This window comes from Amblyraja radiata, chromosome 14 (assembly GCF_010909765.2).
Source record: "Amblyraja radiata isolate CabotCenter1 chromosome 14, sAmbRad1.1.pri, whole genome shotgun sequence".
In the NCBI taxonomy this organism is placed as follows: domain Eukaryota; kingdom Metazoa; phylum Chordata; class Chondrichthyes; order Rajiformes; family Rajidae; genus Amblyraja; species Amblyraja radiata.
In genome coordinates this window covers 14,313,039-14,338,136 of record NC_045969.1, presented here as the reverse complement: position 1 = coordinate 14,338,136, position 25,098 = coordinate 14,313,039, and the positions used below count along the sequence as shown (strand labels likewise).

The following is a 25,098-nucleotide window of genomic DNA, read 5'->3' as shown; positions in this document are numbered from 1 at the left end:
TCTAAAATCTGTTAACAAGGGGTCCATTAAAGCATGGGTTTACTGTATTGAAATGTGATGTTGATAACATACAGAATCAAATGATTTGGGATTGTTATACTTTAGGACAAATAAAATTGTTGCTGTTACAGTTAACATTATTCAACTCAAAAAAACAATTACATTGAACTGGTTTCCTATTCAAATAAGCCATCACAAATCATTCAGTAAAAAAAAATCAAATCATGATTTACATCTATGTTTAACCATATCACACACGAAGGACACTAGCAGGTAAAGTGAAATCAGTTTACTTCCTAATTTTTCATTTGCAACAAAATTTGGAATGACAAATATCAAAGTATTATTACCTACCTTGCACTTACAATATTTCCTGCATTCAGCTCAACCATTTCTTCAAATCCAATAGCAAATATGTCTACAGGTCTGCTCCCCTTATCTGAAATTAAAAGAAATGAAAAAAATATTCTTTAATCTTCAATGAATTTGGCAATTTAACACAAAGGAAATGAAAAAAAGATGCAAGCCAAGGATAATACTTCTGGAGAGACCATTGGCTTTGGTGGAAGGAACATAGCAGGGGACCGCGGGTCAAAGGAGTTGGAGGAATTGAGTGAAATCCAGGTTAGCCGGGAAGTGGTGTTGGGTAAATTGAATGGATTAAAGGCTGATAAATCCCCAGGGCCAGATAGGCTGCATCCCAGAGTACTTAAGGAAGTAGCTCCAGAAATAGTGGATGCATTAGTAATAATCTTTCAAAACTCTTTAGATTCTGGAGTAGTTCCTGAGGATTGGCGGGTAGCAAACGTAACCCCACTTTTTAAGAAGGGAGGGAGAGAGAAAACGGGGAATTACAGACCAGTTAGTCTAACATCGGTAGTGGGGAAACTGCTAGAGTCAGTTATTAAAGATGGGATAGCAGCACATTTGGAAAGTGGTGAAATCATTGGACAAAGTCAGCATGGATTTACAAAAGGTAAATCATGTCTGACGAATCTTATAGAATTTTTCGAGGATGTAACTAGTAGCGTGGATAGGGGAGAACCAGTGGATGTGGTGTATCTGGACTTCCAGAAGGCTTTCGACAAGGTCCCACATAAGAGATTAGTATACAAACTTAAAGCACACGGCATTGGGGGTTCAGTATTGATGTGGATAGAGAACTGGCTGGCAAACAGGAAGCAAAGAGTAGGAGTAAACGGGTCCTTTTCACAATGGCGGGCAGTGACTAGTGGGGTACCGCAAGGCTCAGTGCTGGGACCCCAGCTATTTACAATATATATTAATGATCTGGATGAGGGAATTGAAGGCAATATCTCCAAGTTTGCGGATGACACTAAGCTGGGGGGCAGTGTTAGCTGTGAGGAGGATGCTAGGAGACTGCAAGGTGACTTGGATAGGCTGGGTGAGTGGGCAAATGTTTGGCAGATGCAGTATAATGTGGATAAATGTGAGGTTATCCATTTTGGTGGCAAAAACAGGAAAGCAGACTATTATCTAAATGGTGGCCGACTAGGAAAAGGGGAGATGCAGCGAGACCTGGGTGTCATGGTACACCAGTCATTGAAAGTAGGCATGCAGGTGCAGCAGGCAGTGAAGAAAGCGAATGGTATGTTAGCTTTCATAGCAAAAGGATTTGAGTATAGGAGCAGGGAGGTACTACTGCAGTTGTACAACGGTCTTGGTGAGACCACACCTGGAGTATCGCGTACAGTTTTGGTCTCCAAATCTGAGGAAGGACATTATTGCCATAGAGGGAGTGCAGAGAAGGTTCACCAGACTGATTCCTTGGGATGTCAGGACTGTCGTATGAAGAAAGACTGGATAGACTTGGTTTATACTCTCTAGAATTTAGGAGATTGAGAGGGAATCTTATAGAAACTTATAAAATTCTTAAGGGGTTGGACAGGCTAGATGCAGGAAGATTGCTCCCGATGTTGGGGAAGTCCAGGACAAGGGGTCACAGCTTAAGGATAAGGGGGAAATCCTATAAAACCGAGATGAGAAGAACTTTTTTCACACAGAGAGTGGTGAATCTCTGGAACTCTCTGCCACAGAGGGTAGTCGAGGCCAGTTCATTGGCTATATTTAAGAGGGAGTTATTAAGAGATGTGGCCCTTGTGGCTAAGGGGATCAGAGGGTATGAAGAGAAGGCAGGTACGGGATACTGAGTTGGATGATCAGCCATGATCATATTGAATGGCGGTGCAGGCTTGAAGGGCCGAATGGCCTACTCCTGCACCTAATTTCTATGTTTCTACATGCTCTGAGAAAGAACACAAAATCATAATAAGGTCTTGGACAAAAATGTAGGTGGGCGATTAGCTTGCAGATGACATGAAAATTGGCAGAGTGAAGAATTTTGTCAAAGGATACAGATCAGTTAGAAATATGGATAGAGAGTTGGCAGATGGAGCTTAATCCAGGCAAATGCAACATGTTGCATTTTTAGATGCCAAATCTAAAAGAAAAATATTTAATAAATGGCAGGACCCTGCGTAGTATTGATGTTTAGTGGGATCTTGTGGTGCAAACCCATAGCTCGCTGAAAGTCGCAACACCAATAGTTAGGACTGTAAAGAAGGTGTAATTATACATTCTTTACTTGCCTTTATCGGTTGGGGCACCAAGTGTAAACATTAGCAAAGCATACTGCAGCTGTATGAAGCTGGAGTATTTTGTGCATTTATGGTTGCTGCATTACAGGAAGAATGTGGAGATTTGAGTGGGTGCAAAAGTGCTTCACCATGGTGTTGCCTTTATTAGAGTATTAGCTATAAGAGTTGGACAATCTTGGATTGTTTTCTCTGGAGCGTTCGAAGCCGAGGGAAGAAACGATCCAAATTTATAAAAATTATGAGTGGCTTTCTCCCCCAATGTAGAAAAGTCAAATACATGCCGGCAAAGAAGGAGAAAGCTTAAAGTAAGTTTTATGAAGTATACATTTTTTTAAAACCCAGAGAGTGGTAGGGGCCTGGAATAGACTGCGAGGATATAGTGGAAGCAGATACGACAGTAACATTTAAAAGGCATTTAGGCAGGCCCATGAACATGCAGAAGATGGAGGGATATACAGGTAGATCATATGTAGGCAGATAGGATTAGTTTTAACTGGCACCATGGTTAGCAGAGACATTTCTATTATGGGATGAAGAGCCTGGTCCATTGCTGTCCTGTTCAATGTTCTATATTCTAAATAGTAAGTTAGTGAGTGAGTTACCCCCTCGCACCTACTCCACCATTAATCAAGATTGCGTTTGGTCTCCTATTTCAAACTACAAGTTGTTGCCCACAGAATTACAGTGTTATAGCTACAGGTAAAATACAGATTAAAAAGTGCGCAAGGCCCACAACGTGGTAGGATTGGGAGACTTCAACTTTAGATTTTGGGAGATCCATTCAATAGTCTAAAAACACAGGTAAGAAGCTGTTCCTGAATCTGGCGCAATGTGTTTTCAAGCTTTTGTATATTCTGCCTGACAAGATAGGGATAGAGGGAATAACCAGGGTGTAAGTTGGCTGGTGTGTGGGGTTTGATTTGGGAGGTGGGGTGGGAAAAGGCTGGTTTGTGTGATGGATTAAGCTACATCCACACCTTTATGCAATTTCTCACAACCTTGGACAGACAGTTGCCAAATCAACTTATGATGCACCCTGAAAGGACACTTTCTACAGTGCATCTGTAGAAATTGGTAAGAGTTGTTGGAGACATTCCAAATTGCCTTAGTCTTCTGAGGAAGTAGAAACATTAGTGTGCTGTCTTGGCTGCGTCTTCAATATGGTTGGATCAGGATAAATTCTTGGTGATATTTATGCCGAGGAACTTGAAGCTCTCAACCATTTCCACTTCAGCACCATTGATGCTGGGGCGAAAATCCCATCCTGTTTTATGAAATTTAGGACTAGCTCCTTCGTCTTGCTAAAATTGACAGAGAGATTGTTGTCTTGACACCAAGTCACTAAGTTCTCTATTTTTTCCATGTTCAGAGAAGGTTTACTAAGCTAAGACTTGGAATGGGTGGATTGAATAACATGGAAAGATTGGACAGGTTGGGCTTGACCGTTGAAGAGCAAGAGAGGACTTAATTGGAATGTACAAGACTGAAGAGTCTTTACAGAGCAAATGTGAAGAGGATGGTTCATCTTCTGAGAGAATCTAGAATCACTGTTTAAAATTAAGGAGCCATCCATTTCAGACTAAGATGTTGCAATTTTGTTTTTTTAATGATGGTCAAGTACTTAAGGAGGCTACATGACAATAAACTAAACTAAAACTAAACTAAACACACACTATAAAACACAATACTGAGTGCAGCTGAAGCTACCAAATGCAAGGTTTTACCTTGTAACTCCTGAACATTAGGTTTTTTCTGTGCATCCAATAGCCAGTCATTTAGCGTTTGATTCTTAAAAGCGATGCTGCGAAATTGCTTTCCACCATTCACATTCCAGGTTCCAACACAGACTCTGATGCGTTTTGGTTTGGTATACTTATGATAGTTTTCACACATACCATGTAAAACTTGAGTGGAAGCTGTAAAGTTAGAATACAATTTTATTTTTGAACCATGTAATTATACATAGTTGTCCAGCTTCAAATTCTGATTTAGGATAGACTATCTGTTTTATTAGAAAATAAATTATCTTTTGAGGAAGTATCAAGAAATAGAATAAAGTAAACTTAAAGTGGCCTCAGATTTGCAAGGGTCACTCTTTTTGCCTTCACATTTAAAATCAGACAAGTGGCCCAAAGGGTAGAAATTAGACTATATTAAATGCGCAAATTTAAAATGAATGGAGCCACAAGATTCACTACTGAGATGCTCCAACACGTTGTGTTTTACTCAAATTTCTAGCTTCTGCAGTTACTTCTTTATCTGACAGCCTTTTGTTTCCTTTTCAACTCTAGCCTTTGTCCACCCATCTGGCAATCAATTCCCCTCTCCCTCACCTGTATCCACCTATTACTTGCCAGGCTTTGTGACACTTCCACCTCCTTCCGTCCCTCCCAACTACAAATCAGTCTGAAGTCTCCAACCCCCAACGTTGCCTATCCATGTCCTCCAGAGATGCTCCCTGACCAGCTGAGTTACTCCAGTACTATGTATTTTACTTAATTTAAATTCAATGTCTTGATCAGGGCTCAAATGCAATTCTTGATTGAATGCTAAAAGTGGAGATTGAATTCCACGAATCGCAAGGAATCCATCATTCGCTGGGTTTCCCTAACCACATGCCTTCCTCATCCTTCCTTACCTTGCCTGCAACCAATTACTTGAATGAGTGCCTGCCTGCCCTGCAAGACTTCAGTTCGTTCAGCTTTCTGAATTCTATTACCCTATGGTATTTTGAATTAAATAGCCATGATTTCAATAGTATAACCCCAGAAACAATTATTACAGTATGTTAGTAACAAAGGCAGTCCATAATTTCACCCTTAATTCGTGCAGTGAATATCCCAACAGTTTTCGAACATTTTTATCTCTGTAAAACAACTAGTTATACAATTCAAATGACTTAAACGGAAATCAAATAAATCTAGTTATTTTTAAGTTCCACCTCTGTCCTACCACCAGATCAACACCAGATAATGTGATTTGTAGATCTTTTTTCAGCTTAGTTTCTAGTTTAGTTCACGTGTACCAAGGTGCAGTGAAATGCTTTTGTTGCGTAGTAACCAGCATATTATGTTCAGTGCAATCGTTTTTCTACTACCATCAACTCTGAATTTGAAACTGACCTTAATTGAATTTTAGGTGCAACAGGACAATATGAACGCAACTACATCTGTACTGTCGAGATAATTCTACGAGAAATATAACCAATTGAAGGGTCCCATTAAGTTAGTTTATAACAGGAGATGCTGTTGTAAAACCTGCATCAATTACTCTGCGGTGTGCATTAGAAACAGTATATAGAAGATTTTGTCTACAATTTAAAAAAAATGTTACATTGTGGTTGTATTCAGTGAAAGTATAATCCATAGTGCTAGTTCACTGCCCTCGTGTTGGTTATACATGTGCATTTTAATTGGCTTCTGTAAAAATAGCAGGGATTTTCATAATGTTTTCAACATAGGAAAAGAATAGGTGCAGGAGTAGGCCATTCGCCCTTTCGAGCCAGCACCGCCATTCAATATGATCATGGCTGATCATCTAAAATCAGTACCCTGTTCCTGCTTTTCCCACATATCCCTTGATTCCTTTAGCCCAAAGCTAAATCTAACTCTCTTTTGAAAACATCCAGTGAATTGGCCTCCACTGCCTTCTGTGGCAGAGAATTCCACAGATTCACAACTTTCAAGGGGAAAACTTTTTTCCTCATCTCAGTCCTAACGGGCTACCCCTAATTCTAAAACTGTGACCCCCGGTTCTGGACCCCTAACATCGGGAACATTTTTCCTGCATCTAGCCGGTCCAGTCCTTTAAGAATTTTATATGTTTCCATAATATATGTTTCCCTCTCATCCTTCTAAATTCCAGTGAATACAAGCCCAGTCGACCAATTCTTTCATATGTCAGATGCGCCCCGGGAATTAACCTGGTGAACCTACACTGCACTCCCTCAATAGCAATAATGTCCTTCCTCAAATTAGGAGACCAAAATTGCACACAATACTCCAGATGCAGTCTCACCTAGGCCCTGTACAACTGCAGTAGGACCTTCATGCTCCTAAACTCAAACATGCCAACATGCCATTAGCTTTCTTCATTGCCTGCTGCACCTGCATGCTTTCTTTCAGTGACTGGTGTACAAGGACACCTAGGTATCATTGCACCTCCCCTTTTCCTAATCTGACATCATTCAGATAATAATCTGCCTTCTTGTTCTTGCCACCAAAGTGGATAACCTCACATATATCCACATTATACTGCATCTGCCATGCATCTGCCCACGCAGCCAACCTATCCAAGTCACCCTCATAGCATCCTCCTCGCAGCTCACACTGCCACCCAGCTTTGTGTCATTCGCAAACTTGGAGATGTTACATTTAATTCCTTCGTCTAAATCGTTAATATATATTGTAAATAACTGGGGTCCCAGCACTGAGCCTTGCGGCACGCCACTAGTCACTGCCTGCCATTCTGAAAAGGACATGTTAATTCCCACTCTTTGCTTCCTGTCTGCCAACCAGTTCTCTATCCATTTCAATACTTCCCCCCCCCCAATTCCATGTGCTCCAATTTTGCACACTGATCTCTTGTGTGGGACCATGCTAAAGGCTTTTTGAAAGTCCAGATACACCACATCCACTGGCTCTCCCTTATCCATTCTACTTGTTACATCCTCAAAAAATTCAAGAAGATTAGTCAAGCATGATTTTCCCTTCATAAATCCATGCTGACTGACCGATCCCGTCACTGCTTTCCAAATGCGCTGCTATAACATCTTTAATAATCAACTCAAGCTGCTTCCCCACTACCGATGTAAGGCTAACTGGTCTATAATTCCCCGTTTTCTCTCTCCCTCCTTGTGGAGTTATATTGGCTACCCTCCAGTCCACAGGAACTGATCCAGTCGAGAGAACATTGGAAAATGATCACCAACGCATCCACGATTTCTAGGGCCACCTCCTTGCGTACTCTGGGATGCAAGCCATCAGGCCCTGGGGATTTAGCTGCCTTCAGTCCCAACAGTTTACCTAACACCATTTCCTGACTAGTGTGGATTCCCTTCAGTTCCTCCGTACCACTAGATACTCGGTCCCCTAATATTTCTGGGAGATTGTTTGCGTTTTCCTTAGTGAAGGCAGAATCAAAGTACTCATTTAACTGTTCTGCCATTTCCTTGTTTCCCATTATAAATTCACCTGCTCTGACTGTAAGGAAATAAATTGCAAAGAACATAAATTTCAAAATATTTTAGGTCATATTGGTGTTCATTATTAAATGTAATAATTACTTTATTTCTTTTTTTTTTAAATCCTTTCCTTACACCATACTTATTGGCACATCTATTCTCTAGTTCAAAGTGTCAGTTTTCTGATCCTCTTTCTTCTGCCCCACCCCACCCAACTCTTTAGTAAGTCTTTGATTTGCCCTTGCCTTCCAATTGTTGCTCATATTCCTCTCTTTCTCATTCCGTTCACACATTCATCACCCCCCCCCCCCCTCCCTCCCCCCTCTTTCATATACTTTTCTGCTATATTCACATGAATCTTTGTGAAAAGTAAGATCAAGAATGGTGCTGTCAGGAGAAATAGGAAGTTAAGGGAGAGAATGTTTGCAGGAAGAGACAATTTTTGGATATTCATTACTTGCCTTGTGCCTCTGATCACCTAAAAAGATTTTTAGATTTCTCTTAAGAGTAGTAAAAGAAAGGAAGGTTCTACACACAATGTTATTTTATACCAATTTTATATGCTGGATACATCATCAACTTGTGGTATTATGGCACACTAACATATCATAATGCATATCGTCCTCTTTAAACGACTGCAGCACTTCCTGAATGCTCATCCAATAAAAGTAATTCAAAGTTTGTGGCCAAAATATCTCTCATGAGAAAATTAAAGGTATTTTTGCTCATAAAAATTGGAAGGCGAGGACAAAGCAAAGATCTGCTCATGAGTTGAGGGGTACGGAAGCAGAAAACTGATACTTTGAACAAGAAATGGGTGTACCAATAATTAGCAGATTAATATCTTCAATTCAATTTTCTCAGATACAATTTTTATTCTTATGTGGCTACTTAAAAGTTTAACTTTATTGCAATATCAATCAATGGGAGTATTTGGATCACTGAATGTAAATGGATTATATTTTAGTCTACTAGAGCAAAAACATTTTTATAATAGATCTGAAATATCTACGGTTACACAATAAACAACATCTTAATACTAATAAATCATCTGCACAGAATAGTAAATACTTCAATTCCTTTTGAAGATATTGCAATTAACAAAAGGCAGCTTTAAGGTGACCGATTGTGCTGTTATTTCAGCAAGATTAGGCAAAGCACTATACCTGATTGAAGTGTCAATTCTCGAACTGCAGCCACAGCAAAAGGAGAAGAAGAAAAAGCATTTAATGCACTTATGCACATCAAGTTCTTTCCTAAGTCAAAATAAATCTCAACATGCATGTACAACAGATTAAAAATACACGTTTGAACACATGCTGCAATTTAAATCCTACACGCGTTACTTGTTGTAATAATCACATTCATTATTCTGTATATAAGATGACGCTGTTGGTTTTAGACTGTATAACAAAAGTTCCATGGTCAGTTCGGGAAGAGGGACACGGTAACTTTAGGGAGTCCACTCCAACACAGGGCAGGAGAACCAGCAGCAGAGACTGCACAGCAACAAGCACTGGCACACGAGCAGAAAATCTGCCCAATATTTAAAGAAACATTTGAATTTTAATGGTAAATGAAATGGCAAAGAAATGCTAATATACAGTTTAGCAAAGTTACTACCTTTAAGTACATATATTTTAAAAAAATTGTGGTTACAATGTAATACAAATTAACTGGCCCAGCATTACTTCAAGGCCCAGCCCAACCTGTGTTACCGAAGGTTGGCAGGGAGAGGGGATCTGATAATGAAGATTCTTCCAAAATGGACCTTACCTCCAGTGTTCAGAGTGTCTGCTCTAACCATCTCACGCCACACAATTTCTTATATTGTCGTTCTGATATTGTAGCCCTGGTTTTCATTCAGACACCTCAGTTTCTCTCCCCAACACACCACTTGATCTCCAGCCAGCTTCCCAATGATAGCCTCCCTTTTCCTCATCAGAATTCTCCTACACCACCCCCGACATTACTTGCCCATTGTCATCTCCTCACCCACCTGACAAAAATTCTCATCCCATGTTGCCCTCCAACACGAGGTTTTCTAAAGTACAAATTAACATATGCAAACTAATGCTGAAGAATTTTTAGACTACATACATATATTGCAAAATTTAATAAAACCTCATATGAGCGAACATTAGGTAGATGTTGGAGTGTGGTTTAAAGCTATTCTAAGAAAAACAAGAGATCATATCTTTCAAAGGAATCAATCAGCTTTCATATCCAAATATGGGTAAAATGTACTTAATCTCTCAATACTTGCAGTGGGAGTCTAATAATCTGGGTAATGCATCTGGCCTGGAATAGAGGCACATCAAAATATATACCTTATCTCACTGATCAAGGTGGCAATGCCTTGTAAAACCACCCCAACTGCTCGAGTAACTTGGCTCACACCAAAACTGAAAGGTTGTTGCATACGAAGCATCTTAACTTTGCCTGGTATTCAGGAACAACAGAATGCATTGTAAAAAACCATGTAACACAATAGATGTTGCCTCTGCCACCACTACCGCCACAGGATCAAAGATAACTTGTTTTAAATCTTGTTTTGGGGCTCTGAATTAATGAATGAATGAATGAATGAATGAATGAATGAATGAATGAATGAATGAATGAATGCATGAATGGAGAACCAGACTCTTCCACTGAGGGAACAAAAGGTGCCTCATGGCACGGGTAGATAGTTAGTCACCTTGCAAGATGGTAAGCTCTTTCCGCTACCGGTGCAGAGTTTTTGTGCATGTCCTTTCTAATGACAAACTCACACTGCGATGGTGTCTCTACCCAAGGATGCCCTTCCAGTAAAGGTGCACCCACTACCTTCATCTTTAAATGTGCTCTCTCTTGCCCCGTTGTGCCCAACTAAATGAAGCATTGTCATTGGCAAAACATCCAAGTTCCTGAGTTATGATGGAATGGTCAGTAACTTTTGGGATTGTTCATGAAGATTCTAACATTACAGGTGATAAACTTTATATTGTGGAGTAGAAATTGCCCATGCATGGTTTCTTCCAACGTAGGGTAGCTATGGCAAACTAGCTACAGTATCAAACAGTACCCAATGGAGTAAGATTCTTTATTAAATGATAAAAATATCCAACCTCTGAAGTGCTTTGAAAAGCTATGGAAGGAATTGCAAGGAACCTTAGAAATACAAGCCTTTCTTAGGTTGATCAAGTCATTAAAATGTATTTAAAACTTTGTTTAGTAAAGTAACATTTTAAATTTGAAGAGAACGAAAGATTATTTAAACAAAAGTGAGGCCCAACTTGTATACTAACTTGTTAAAAGCGGTGCAAGATTATTAATCCCCCTGATGTAAATGTGTACAGGAGAACACAAAGGAAAGACAGTCAGATTTTTGTTCTAAGGAGATTTTGTAAAACTCAAATTTCTGTAAATCCAAGGAAATCATCCATGCCATTCCATCATAGCGTTTTATTGACCTTTCCCCCCCTGAAATTGTGATCAAATCCAGTTTCTCTAGGTTATTTTCTGAATCTTTATCAAACCCCCAATGACATTAATCTATAGTGATAGCTAAAAGCAAAAGGTACTTGTGAATAGATACAAATTTTCTCTCAATAAAAAGTCTAATACCAGCATGCATTGCAATATTTCATTGCAAAATAAATCTTACCATGTAAAGAGCCAGTCGTTAGAAGAGCACGAGCTTTATCTGCCAAGTCACTGTTTAACGTATTACCAAGTAATAAGATGTCAATAGCCTCCTGCTTAGAGCTGTCAAAGAAATTATTCTGAATAGTTCTTGTCACTGAGCGAGCTCCATCCTTAAACTTTCCACCCTAGCAGAAAAAGAACAAATAATTAAAAATGATATTCAACTTATTATTCATTAATACACCAAGCATTGATGTAAGGTGGGCGGCGCGACTCTCGTCAGCAGCGGCCTCTGCAGTCCGTCTGCGTTTTTTATTATTTTATGTCTATGTTTTTATGTAGTTTTTGTTATTTTTTGTTGGGGTATGTGTGTGGGGGGGTGGGGGTGGTGTGGGGGGGGGTTGGGGGTAACTTTTAATCTCTCCCTGCACGGGAGACCCGACCTTTTCTTTGTCGGGTCTCCGTTGTCGTTGGGGCCGCAACGAGGAGCGGCCTCCAACAGGAAGACCGGGGGCTGTGGTGCCGACTACTCACCTCACCGTCGCGGAGCTGGCCGAGTCCAGAGCGGGTGGAGCTGTGGTGGACGCTGCTGCTGCCCGACCTCCGGAGTTTCGGTGGCTGCAACTGCGGGTCTGGCGGACGGCACCGGGAGCCCGCGGGTCCCTGGAGGGAGTCCGCTTTTCAGGGCTCCCGCAACGGCGACTTCTCCCGCCCGAGTTGCGGGGTTGAAGAGCTCCTGGAGCGGGGCCTACATCACCGCCCCGCGCGGCTTGGAATGGCCGCGGGAGTTTGCGAGCGCACGCCGGGGGCTCTAACACCAAGACCCGGTGTGCGGCCTTGCATCACCCAGCGTGGCTTTAATGGCCATGGGACAATTCGCCATCGCCCGCCGGGGGCTTTGACTTTGATTCTGACATCGGGGGGGAGAGTGCAGTGGAGAGATAAGTTTTCTTGGCCTTCCATCACAGCGATGTGATGGATGTTTATGTAAATTATGTTGTGTCTTGGGTCTATTTGTTTGTAATGTATGGCTGCAGAAACGGCATTTCGTTTGGACCTCAAGGGGTCCAAATGACAATAAATTGTATTGTATTGTATTGTATTGTATTAGCTAAATTATCTCTGAACACAATCCCCTACTTTACTGTCTATACCTATCACCGTGCAGCAACACTGCCTGAAACGCTGCAGCAAGACTTCCATTGTTCTACTCATTAGAAACATGGAAACATAGAAAATAGGTGCAGGAGGAGGCCATTCGGCCCTTCAAGCCAGCACCGCCATTCATTGTGGTCATGGCTGATCGTCCCCTATCAATAACCCGTGCTTGCCTTCTCCCCATATACCTTGACTCCACTAGCCCCTAGAGCTCTATCTAACTCTCTCTTAAATCCGTCCAGTGATTTGGTCTCCACTGCCCTCTGTGGCAGGGAATTCCATAAATTCACAACTCTCTGGGAGAAAAAGTTTTTTCTCACCTCAGTCTTAAATGGCCTCCCCTTTATTCTAAGACTGCGGCCCCTGGTTCTGGACTCGCCCAACATTGGGAACATTTTTCCTGCATCTAGCTTGTCCAGTCCTTTTATAATTTTATATGTTTCTATAAGATCCCCCCTCCTCCTTCTAAATTCCAGTGAATACAAGCCTAGTCTTTTCAATCTTTCCTCATATGACAGTCCAGCCATCCCAGGGATCAATCTCGTGAACCTACGCTGCACTGCCTCAATCACAAGGATGTCCTTCCTCAAATTAGGAGACCAAAACTGTACACAATACTCCAGATGTGGTCTCACCAGAGTCCTATACAACTGCAGAAGAACCTCTTTACTCCTATACTGAAATCCTCTTGCCAACATTCCATTAGCTTTCTTTACTGCCTTTCAGTGACCGGTGTACAAGGACACCCAGGTCTCGCTGTACCTCCCCCTTACCTAACCCCATTGAGATAATAATCTGCCCCCTTGTTTTTGCCGCAAAAGTGGATAACCTAACATATATCTATATTATACTGCATCTGCCACGCATCTGCCCACTCACTCAACCTGTCCAGGTCACCCTGCAACCTCCTAACATCCTCTTCACAATTCGCACTGCCACCCAGCTTTGTGTCATTGGTTCTTCAACTATCTTGGATGTTAAAATGTGCTATATTAAAAGACAAAATCAGGTCAATTTTCATTTACAGCTCATATATAAGTGTGTCTGTGTCTGTGTCTGTGTCTGTGTGTGTGTGTGTGTGTGTGTGTGTGTGTGTGTGTGTGTGTGTGTGTGTGTGTGTGTGTGTGTGTGTGTGTGTGTGTGTAACTCACCATTAGGCCAATACCCAGAGAAAGCAGTAATCAAGAAAAGAAAAATAGATTGATTACTAAATTATCTACACTTATAACTCTTGATAATCAGTGCACATAAACATAACCATCAAGTAACCAGGGTAGTATCTTTCATGGAAAATGAAAACAAAGCTCAAGGTTCGGCTTTAAGACGAAATAGTGCGAAGTTTTTAAACTGTGCAATATGTTAATGACAGGATAGAAGGCAATACATACAACGCTCATTTTACTTCAAAAACACAGAACGTCTGTGTTTTAATGCAAAATAATTAGGGAAATTGTCGCTATACAAATCAATCCTTGCATTACTCCATATGTTTCAGTGCTATGTATAACAAATTATACTGTACCTTAGCTTTGCCTTCCAGTGCTCCAGTTCCAGCATAAATTTTACTTATTGAATCACCACACAATGACCACATGGAACGGAAGACTTCTTGAAATCTTGTGACCATTTGCTGCTTTTCACCTAGCCCTAGAATTTCTAACTGCTTGTGAAGCATCTGTTGGTAAAACAAAGCATATAGGAAGGTATAACTGTCAAAGTGTATAGAAATCAAATTTTTAACTGAATTACCAGTTTGAATTAAGCATTTAACAAGACATGTTACCATTGTAAGCTACATTAGTTTCCCAAGTAGTCATCCAAGATTACAGAATGGTTGTCATTATAATTCTATGCATATATTTGCATTTTTCCTACTCATATTACTGTATTTCATAAAATATTACATTTAATGGCATTAAACTAGTACGTCTTTATACTTTATTAACTTTTCCCACAAATGAGTTTTCATGGTATTTCCAGACTGACATCAGACTTTTTTCTACGTGAAGCAAATGCAAGGCAAGAATCCAATAATAAAACATCTGTAGCACAATAGACTCAATACCATCAGCAATAGATTCAAACGTATAATAATTGTTGGCAAATAATTATAGCTTATCCATTCACAGATGTGGACAGGCCTGAATTTAATGTCCATCCCTAGTTGTAACCCTGAACTGAGTGGGTTGCTCGGACATTTCAAAGAACATTTAATATTCAACAACAACGATGTGTCTGGATGGGCCATACCAGTACAGATAGAAGATTCCCTTTACTAAGAGTCATTATTGAACTAGCTGGGCTTTCAATGACAATCCAGGTATTCCAGGTCTCCATTATTGATATTATGTTATTATTCCAGTTTTAATTTAATTTAAATTGCCATAGTAGGATTCAAACATTGATTGAATCAATACTCCTTCAAATACTACTCCAATAACTTAACCACAGTACCCTCTTTAAAAAAAATATTTTATGAATTAAACTTTATGCAACCATTTTATCTTAACTATATTTTATATGGAATATTCTCAGAACTTTCTCACATTCTCCACATAGTCGTTAATATGTTTCTGTTGCAACAATATCCCAGGTTTGAAGTAAGGAATTTAAGGACAGAGATTAAGAAAATGGGTGATTATAGTTATTTAATAAAGAAACAGAAAATAGGTGCAGGAGTAGGCCATTCGGCCCTTAGAGCCTGCACCGCCATTCAATATGATCATGGCTGATCATCCAACTTAGTATCCTGTGCCTGCCTTCTCTCCATACCTCCTGATCCCTTTAGCCGCAAGGGCCGCATCTAACTGCCTCTTAAATATAGCCAATGAACTGGCCCCAACTACCTTCTGTGGCAGAGAATTCCACAGATTCACCACTCTCTGTGTGAAAAATGTTTTTCTCATCTCGGTCCTAAAAGACTTCCCCTTATCTTTAAACTGTGACCCCGTGTTCTGGACTTCCCCAACATCGGGAACAATCTTCTTGCATCTAGCCTGTCCAACCCCTTAAGAATTTTGTAAGTTTCTATAAGATCCCCCCTCAATCTTCTAAATTCTAGCGAGTACAAGCCGAGTCTATCCAGTCTTTCTTCATATGAAAGTCCTGCCATCCCAGGAATCAGTCTGGTGAACCTTCTCTGTACTCCCTCTGTGGCAAGAATGTCTTTCCTCAGATTAGGAGACCAAAACTGTACACAATACTCCAGGTGTGGTCTCACCAAGGCTCTGTACAACTGCAGTAGAACCTCCCTGCTCCTATACTGAAATCCTTTTGCTATGAATGCTAACATACCATTCGCTTTCTTCATTGCCTGCTGCACCTGCATGCCTACTTTCAATGACTGGTGTACCATGACACCCAGGTCTCGTTGCATCTCCCCTTTTCCTAATCGGCCACCATTCAGATAATAGTCTACTTTCCTGTTCTTGCCACAATGCAACAATAGATATATTGTAATGCAACAATTGAATAAATAACTACAACTTAAAACATACCTCCAGTCCAAAGAAAGCCTGAACGCTGTTTGTTCTGTCAAGGCAATCAAGACAGTTGGTTCTGATAGTACCAGTCTGGGACCTGAGAGAGAACATTTGATGAAAGTTAAACTGGTTTAACATCTCTCATAGAAATTCTTCATTCAGAATTTGAAGGCAAAATTAGCTCACCTTTGAACTTCATGGGAATCATAATAAAAGAAGCCGCACTCCTCCAGAAATGAGTCCAGTTTGGGTTTCAGTACACTTATAAGTCTGTCTGCCTTTCCACCCTTTACCTGCTGGTGGTAGTCAAAATTCACCATTGGAACATCTGCAACATGTTCAGAGGCCTTCAGGTGACTCTGGCAAAAATAAATAATTTCAGGTTGGTAGAGTGGCACTCTTTTATTTAATACTGGAAGATATTAATCTGAAAGATGCAAACATATGTTGTTAAATACTAATCTTTCATTCATGAGTTTAAAACTAAAATTAAGGTCATCCAAAAAAAAGTACGCAATATCCTCTTTTATTTCCTTCACTCCCAAAGCACATTCATTCTTTTCCTGGATGAATTGCATTCCATTTCAGTTATTTAGTCCAAATTTACAACTATCCTATAAACCTAGATATTAATTGTCAGATTAATGCAATAGGTAGCCCAGTTGCAACCTCAGCTGAATTCCAGTTACATTCACTTCCTGCAAAAGTTATTAAATAATTATATCAAGCTACACCACAAAATAGGCAAAAGTACCCAAGCTGAACTACTGCATTCCATTCAATAGACAATAGACAATAGGTGCAGGAGTAGGTCATTCAGCCCTTCGAGCCAGCACCACCATTCAATGGAATCATGGATGATCATCCCCAATCAGTACCCCCGTTCCTGCCTTCTCCCCATATCCTCTGACTCCGCCATTTTTAAGAGCCCTAGCTAGCTCTCTCTTGAAAGCATCCAGAGAACCTGCCTCCACCGCCCTCCGAGGCAGAGAATTCCACAGATTCACAACTCTGTGAGAAAAAGTGTTTCCTCGTCTCCGTTCTAAATGGCTTAAACTGTGGCCCCTGGTTCTGGACTCCCCCAACATCGGAAACATGTTTCTTGCCTCTAGCGTGTCCAAACCCTTAACAATCCTATACGTTTCAATGAGATATCCTCTCATCCTTCTAAACTCCAGAGTGTACAAGCCCAGCTGCTCCATTCTCTCAGCATATGACAGTCCCGCCATCCCGGGAATTAACCTTGTAAACCTACGCTACACTCCTTCAATAGCAAGAATGTCCTTCCTCAAATTAGGGGACCAAAACTGCACACAATACTTCAGGTGTGGTCTCACTAGGGCTCTGTACAACTGCAGAAGGACCCCTTTGCTCCTATATTCGATTCCTCTTGTTATAAAGGCCATTCAGATAACAGTGAAGAAATCGCTTTCTTCACTGCCTGCTGCATCTGCATGCTTACTTTCATAGACTGATGAACAAGGACCCCTAGATCCCGTTGTACGTCCCCTTTTCCCAACTTGACGCCATTTAGATAGTAATAACGCCATTTCCACAGTACTGAAATCAATGGAGAAATCACAAAGTGTGTAAAATAGACAACCATTTATTGCCTATACTTCATTACTGCCTAATCTGTATATGTATCACAAGGTGTTGCAGCTGAGACACATCTTTCTTCTATTTAATATAGAGACACAAAGACCAACTTATCCCTACTTTTGTTGCCACAACTAAGATTTGGTGACTCCCACAAACTGAGAAATCAACGTCCTTCCTAATCAATACAGATAAACTGTTCATTACCAATCAAATGACGCGTAACAATGACATATACTTAATACAAGAAACAGAAGGTAGTTTGAAAGATTGCAGGAAATAAATAACTTATTTAGACTGAATTTGAAAACAGGTCAAATACTGTTAGGCTTATTTGAATATAGCCGGAAGCAACTATTTCCTTGAAATGCATATATTTAAAGTAGCCATTGGAAGTATTTAAGGAAGCAGCACAAATTTAAAATGTTCACAAGTTATATTTTAATATTTTGAACTAAGATACCATACATTGAATTTCCTAAAGATTGGAACATTTACAAACTTATTTTCACATCATGTTTAGTCACTTACCTGGAACGCTTTACTGAGCATGTGCTCTCCTTCTTTCACTCCTAGCAAATTGATTATAGTTTGCTTCCCATATAGCTTTTTCAGTGTTCTAAAATGTCTGTAAAAATGTAATAATTATATTTTGGGAAATGGAGACTTCAAAGGTATCAAAGGTATTTTATTGGTCACATTCACATACACCGAGGTGCAATGAAGTGAAATGCTTTTTGCCATTTTGCAGCACACAAAGAAAGAATACAGACATAACACCAATGAGAGTCTTAAACACAAAGAACATCCCCCCACAATGGCTCCCACCATGAGGGAAGGCACAAAGTCCAATCCCCAACCCCAGTTCACCCATAGTCGGGCCTATTGAGGCCTCCACAGTTGCCTCTACGGAGGCCCGATGTTCCTGGCCGTTCTCGCCGGGTGGTGGTGCTCCGGCGTCGGGGGAGTCCTCACAGCGGCCTTGGAACCCTGGAACGGCCGCCTCCATACTGGAGGCCGCGGCTTCCGAAGCCAACAAGGCCGCGCCGGTTGGAGCTCCACAACTGGCGATCTCATCTAGAGATCCCAGGCTCCCGATGTTAAGTTCAGCGCCGCCGCCCGCAGCTGGCCGCTCCACAGTCCCGCAGCTCCGCGATGTTTTACCCGGCGGTCTCAGCTCACCGGAGCTCCAGCGCGGCGATCCAGGCAAGGCATCGCCCGCTCCACGATAGCGCTCCAGCGCTGTGCCGCCGCCGAAGCCGAGGTTCTGGGCGGTCCGCGACAGGAAATGCCGCTCCAGGCCCGCTGGTAGGCCGCGAGGGCGGGTCGAAGCTGCAGCCCGGAGAAAAGCTGCCTCTCCGACCAGGTAGGGACCCTGAAAGGTAGTTTCCCCTGCCCCCCCCCCCCCCCCCCCCCACCCACACAAAAAAGTCTAGACCTCCAAACAAAACACTTTATCTAACTAAAAATAAAAATAAAACGGTGAAAAGACAGACAACTGCTGGCAGGGCAGCCGTACACAGGACAGCGCCCCCTACTCAAATGTCTTGAGAGTAATATTCAAAATAAATTCTAATGTAAGTTTTTTTTGTTGAAAATATATAAATTTGTTACTATTGCTCAATTGATAATAGTAATTGTCATTAATTACAACTTCAATACCTGTCAAAAGCAGGTGCATTGGCTTCAAACCCTCTGGACATTCGAACACGATGGGATCCAACCTAAATGAAACAAAATTATTTATAGGATAGTTAAACAAATACTAAAAACTGCTAAAATTATATTGATTAAGAAAAATTAGAATGAGAATTAGATATATATTAAGTAGAATAGAACTTTATCTAAAATAATTATAGACAACAGTTTACTTCCTTTTAAATCTGGCTGCCAAATAGCCAAAGATGGACACAAAATGCTGGAGTAACTCAGCAGGACAGGCAGCATCTCTGGAGAGAAGGAATGGGTGACATTTCGGATCAAGACCTTTCTTCAGACCACAGACGAACACCAGACTTTAATATCACACACCATTTCAGCTGCCGCTGCCACAACCCAAACCTCATTGTTGATATTATTTATCAGCCCAACAATAGGTTTACGTTCCAGTGGTCAATCACATTGTTATTACCTTTCTCTTACAAAAGATTCCTGCCAGCCCTATCTACAGGTTTACATACTGATGCTGGCATGAAGAGTGTAGCTACAATAGCAGCATTTAAGAGATGTTTGCAGTAAGCACAGATGACTTTTCAAGCAAATCACATTTAACAGTATGTAATATAAATATTCTAACCATATTTGTTCCACAACGTCATGGCTTTACATTCACGTCTACAAACAATGATTAATATATCTATGATAAGAGTCAAGAGTGTTTTATTGTCATATGTCCCGGATGGAACAATAAAATTCTTACTTGCTGCAGTGCAACTGAATATGTGAATATATAAACATAGTACATAACGGGGGAAGAGAAAAAAAAGAAAAAGTTCAATAAATAACAAATATAGTGCAATAATAATATCGTCTTTTGCAGTTCAGAGTGCAGAGCTTAATCCTTATTGTGTTTAATAGCCTGATGGCTGTAGGGAAGAAGCTGTTCCTGAACCTGGATGGTATTTTTCAGGCTCCTGCACCTTCTTCCTGATGGCAATGGTGAAATGAGTGTGTGGACAGGATGGTGTGGGTCTTTAATGATTTTGGCTGCCTTTTTGAGGCAGCGATAACGATAGATCCCTTCGACAGTGGGGAGGTCTAAGCCGGTGATGGACTGGGCAGTGGTCACAACTTTTGGTAGTCTTTTTCGTTCATGGACTTTCAAGTTGCCAAACCAGGCCACGATGCAACCAGTCAGAATGCTCTCTACCGTGCACCTGTAGAATTTTAGGAGAATCCTCTTCGACGTGCCGAAACTCCGTAATCTTCTCAGGAAGTAGAGTCGCTGATGTGCCTTCTTTATAATTGCATCGGTGTGCTGGGTCCAGGAAAGATCTTTGGAAATATGCACGCCCAGGAATTTTAAGTTATTGACCCTCTTCACCCTCTTCCCATTGATGTGAACAGGATTGTCGGTCCCCTACTAAAGAGGGATGCGCAGAGGCCCAGTTCCATGAGCTTGGTAACCAGCTTGGAAGTTGAGTGATCTCTGCTGGAGCAGTAGCAATAACGTACAATGATTAGATAATGTCCTTGGGTTAGAGATAGGAGTAAAGGGAATGCCACAAAAATTTCTACTTGGATGCAAAATACTCATTCATGGTTGTGCGGAAATGAGCAAAAAAAAAAAAAAAAACTAGATCCTGATGTTTACCAAGATCACACATCGTGTCAGCATCCATAGCTAAAGCTTATCCAAGAGGTACTGACAAGTACATGATGTTCACAAAACTGATAGAAACTAATATTTTTATAAATAATTTTTTTTTGAAGAATGTAGAGGTTGGGTAAATTTATATTTGCAGCGTGAGGTGCTAAGTCATGCTCATACATTCCATTACAAGTAGATCTGCTATAATGCGTGTTTCCATAACATGAATTGAATATAATGAAAGTGATGAATTAGGGAACATCATTTGTATTACACAGGCCAAATTGGTTATAATGCGATTTTGGTTTTGAATGAGAGAACTGCTTAAAATGGAAACATCAGAGACTGCAGATGTTGTAATTTTAAGTGATAAACAAACTGTTGGAGGAACTCAGCAGGGCAGGCAGCTGCAGTGTTGGGAAATGGACAGACGACATATTGTGTTATGACTCTTCTCTAGACACTTAAGCCACTGTATAATTGAGATACAGAAAAACGTCCATCTAGGGGGAAAGAAAAGTCTCGAGAAAATAAATGTTTTTGCGCAATCTACCTTCCTTAATCAGACACTATTGTCCCTTAAGAACACAGCTGATACTTTGACTACGGGTGGTCACTATAAATTGACAGGCAATTGCTTCTATTGATGCTTGTGCAATAATACTCTTTTGAATGAATAAGTTTATGAATGAATGAATATTTTTTGGCCACGTATTCACATACAAGGAATTTGCCTTGGTGCTCCGCCCACAAATGACAACATGACATACAGTGACAGTTAGGAATGACACACAAAACATTAAACATTAATAATAACTGTTTTTATGTCTGGCTGTGGCAGATTTGACAGTCAGGAGTCGCCTTCCAGAGGGAAGTGATTCAAAGAGTTTGTGGCCAGGGTGAGAGAGGTCAGAGATTATCTTACCCGCTCGCTTCCTGGCCCTTGCAGTGTATAGTTCGTCAATGGAGGGAAGGTTGCAGCCAATAACCTTCTCAGCTGATCGGACAATTCGCTGCAGCCTCCGGATGTCGTGCTTGGTGGCTGAGCCAAACCAGACTATGATGGAGAAGGTGAGGATGACTCTACGATGGCCGTATAGAATTGGACCATCATTGCCTGTGGCAGATTGTGCTTCCTCAGCTGCCGCAGGAAGTACATCCTCTGTTGTGCCTTTTTGATTGTGGAGTCGATGGTGGCCCCCCATTTAAGGTCCTTGGAGATGATGGTTCCCAGGAACTTAAAAGACTCCACAGATAGGACTGTGGTGTTGTTGATGGTGAGTGGGGTGAGGGGAGGGGGAGCCCTCCTAAAGTTTACAATCAATTCTACTGTCTTAAGAGCATTGAGCTCCAGGTTGTTGCGATACAGTAAACAGTAAAATACAGCCATTGTTATTTTAGTCTGCAGGAATAAAAACAAACTTATTGCTACTGAAAAGACCTTTTTCTTTTGAAAATCCTGCATGAAAAAATAACTTTGTTATTGCATGTCTGAAACTCTAACACTTAACCCTTTTTATCCATTTACATAATTATTTTTAGAACACCAGTTTCTATAGCATGAGGTTTCTTAGGAACACGACTAGCACTTTATGGAATAACCACCTGTATTTGGAATTCAATTACATGCATTTTTTCAATAATAATAACAATTTACAAAGACAGCAGCATCATAGAATGACAATTAGCAAAACTAGCCTTTGTCATATGAATCACAATGACCACCCGTGTTACTTCTAATCTAAACCAGATATCAGAGATCAACAGATGGGACTGAAAGTAAACCTGTCAACACAAGTTATAATCCAGTACTGGCAGCTAAACCAAAATATCCTCTGAATTTATGGCAGAGAGCAAGATCTATTTGTGGCTTTCTACACTACAAATGTAAACTACAAATATACATTACAACATAATTTTAAAAGACCAACCTGAAGTCCCGGTTGTTCCCAGAACAATGGGATAGAACCACGGATCTGAATAAATGAAGTGACACAATCATCTAAGAATATCACCTATGGGGAAATAAAAAGTAAAGTATTACTGAGTGATGTGGAAGAGAAGAGTTAAAACCAGAAATCACTACGTTTAAAACATCGATTGTCTGAAAATATATAGGTTTAAATAAAAACATCATGTCAAATGAAAAAATAACAGAAATCACAGTAAATTTATATTTAGTTAACAGAAAAAACTGGCAGTTTCAGTTAGCCTCATAGCATTTGCGGAGAGAAAAACATAATTTGTTTCAATTGGTGACATTTTACTTCTGATGAAGCATCATTGACCTTGAAAGATGTTTTGTTCTGAGCTACACCGTATTCCCAGAATTTTGTTTTTATTTCATTTCAAATTTCCAACACGAGGTAGAAATTATTTAACTCGTAGTTAAATTTGATTCTTCCTCATTATTCTTGGTATTACCAGAACAGTGGATGAAAGAAGAGACGGGATGATGAAATGGTAGATGGCAGATCAAGTGATGAAATAGATTCTTAAACCCACCTTGACAATTAAACAAGGTTTTATTTTGTGGACAACAAACTAAATGTTACTTTTGACAGAAATGCAATGCAAAGGAACATAAACATAAAACAGTAATTCCCTAATCCAAAAATGAATTATAAAAGCTAATTTATCCAGTGAATGCTTGATAATCAGGCCCTTAAGAGAATCTACGAACCTTAAAGGAAAATGGGAAGTAGGAGATTCAGTGAAACAATGGTTGAACTAATAAAAACAAATTTCCTTCCATGTCCCTTTGTTCTTATTTCTCACACTGTTCAAATTGTAGCAATGTCAGTACATTTTGTTCAATGGATCAGCATCTGGGACCCAATAAAATAACAATTCTGAAGAAGCACAACCTATTAAATTAAGTAATTTTTATTTTTCTTCATAATCTTATCATTGTCCATGTTCGGCATCTGTCCCTACTCTAGATAAGGGATACGCTTCTCAGCACATACTGTGTTATCCACTTCAATATACAGTAAAACTCCATTAATCTAGCATGCCCGGGACTTTGGTGGTGCCAGATGGGCAACTTTATTGTACTATTGGAGGTTATTTCTATCACAAAATTAATTAGGTGAAAGGTTGTGATACTGTATATTGCATATTCTAAATCAGCACACATCTGATCTCACAAAGTGGGTTTCATAATTTTCAGTCAAAGTTGTTTAACTTTTGTTCTTAACTTAGTTTACAATCGTGTTTGTAAAAGAAACGGATATTTTTTGTACATTTGCTTCTTTAGCTTTTGGATTTAAAACAAGCTTACATGTAAAAATCAAGGTTTAATTTGTTTGTACTACACATCAAATAAAGGCTATCAAAAGAAAGGACAAACTCAGACGTATTGTACCTGTTCTGTTTCAACAAAGTTAGCTACTTGTCCATTGTCATTTGTTCCCCGTACGTTAAATCTTGTTCCCGCTCTTTCACAGCTGAGACGTGAAATTAAACAAGCCTTTGCTTGTTTGTGAGCAGCATAGATTGTCCTGATTTCCACTCCTCCACACATGAGTCTCAGCACCCATTCATCACAATTCACATCAAAATGTTTCAGGTGCAAATGCAATGCCTGATTCCTAGGAGATATTAAAAAATGATCAAATTACATTTTTTTCTAGTCACGGGTGGTAATTCTAGAGCAAAATATTAGAAGTACATTGGATTCTAAAAATCATTTTTAAACTAATGGAAGGTTCTTTATAGAGCAACATGTTTTTTACTATTTAAAATTCCTTAGATTCACATTACCAAATATTTGCTTGAAATCATACTTAAAAATTATAGACATGACAGTTAAATTAGCAATACAAAAAATTTCTATTTTTTTGTAAATAACAAACAAAATAATTTATATTTTTTCGACACATGTTAAAGAACATTGGACCAAGTATTAAAGATCAATTATTTCAAACTAGTGGTCTGCAGACTAATTTCAAGGGGTCTAAAAGCTGGCTTTGTAAGTAACCGGACTAAGGAACAACTGATTTGTTATTTTGTTTGCATCAGGATAAATTATGCGACATCTTACTGAAGTTGACTCCTTATGTTTCAAAACATTTCAACATTCCACACATAAACCATCTCAACGTCTTCACCAAGCATACA

The 25,098-nt window shown here is 40.0% G+C and overlaps 1 protein-coding gene across 10 annotated transcripts in view; it reads right to left on the bottom strand.

Annotated features, from left to right (window-relative positions):
• The window catches only part of synj1 (synaptojanin 1), a 74,001-nt gene that overhangs the window by 35,064 nt on the left and 13,839 nt on the right, over window positions 1-25,098 (bottom strand). For 7 of the 10 annotated variants that reach the window (XM_033032574.1, XM_033032580.1, XM_033032581.1 and 4 more), the window contains exons 5-15: window positions 24,344-24,569; window positions 22,908-22,991; window positions 19,329-19,390; window positions 18,198-18,294; window positions 16,254-16,426; window positions 16,083-16,164; window positions 14,108-14,260; window positions 11,447-11,612; window positions 8,967-8,990; window positions 4,343-4,534; window positions 355-439 (exon numbers count right to left, since the gene is read on the bottom strand). In XM_033032574.1, the coding sequence (XP_032888465.1) occupies window positions 355-439; window positions 4,343-4,534; window positions 8,967-8,990; window positions 11,447-11,612; window positions 14,108-14,260; window positions 16,083-16,164; window positions 16,254-16,426; window positions 18,198-18,294; window positions 19,329-19,390; window positions 22,908-22,991; window positions 24,344-24,569 (1,344 nt within the window). The remainder of the gene's footprint in view (window positions 1-354; window positions 440-4,342; window positions 4,535-8,966; window positions 8,991-11,446; window positions 11,613-14,107; window positions 14,261-16,082; window positions 16,165-16,253; window positions 16,427-18,197; window positions 18,295-19,328; window positions 19,391-22,907; window positions 22,992-24,343; window positions 24,570-25,098) is intronic. The other 3 variants (XM_033032579.1, XM_033032584.1, XM_033032578.1) reach the window with 2 other exon arrangements.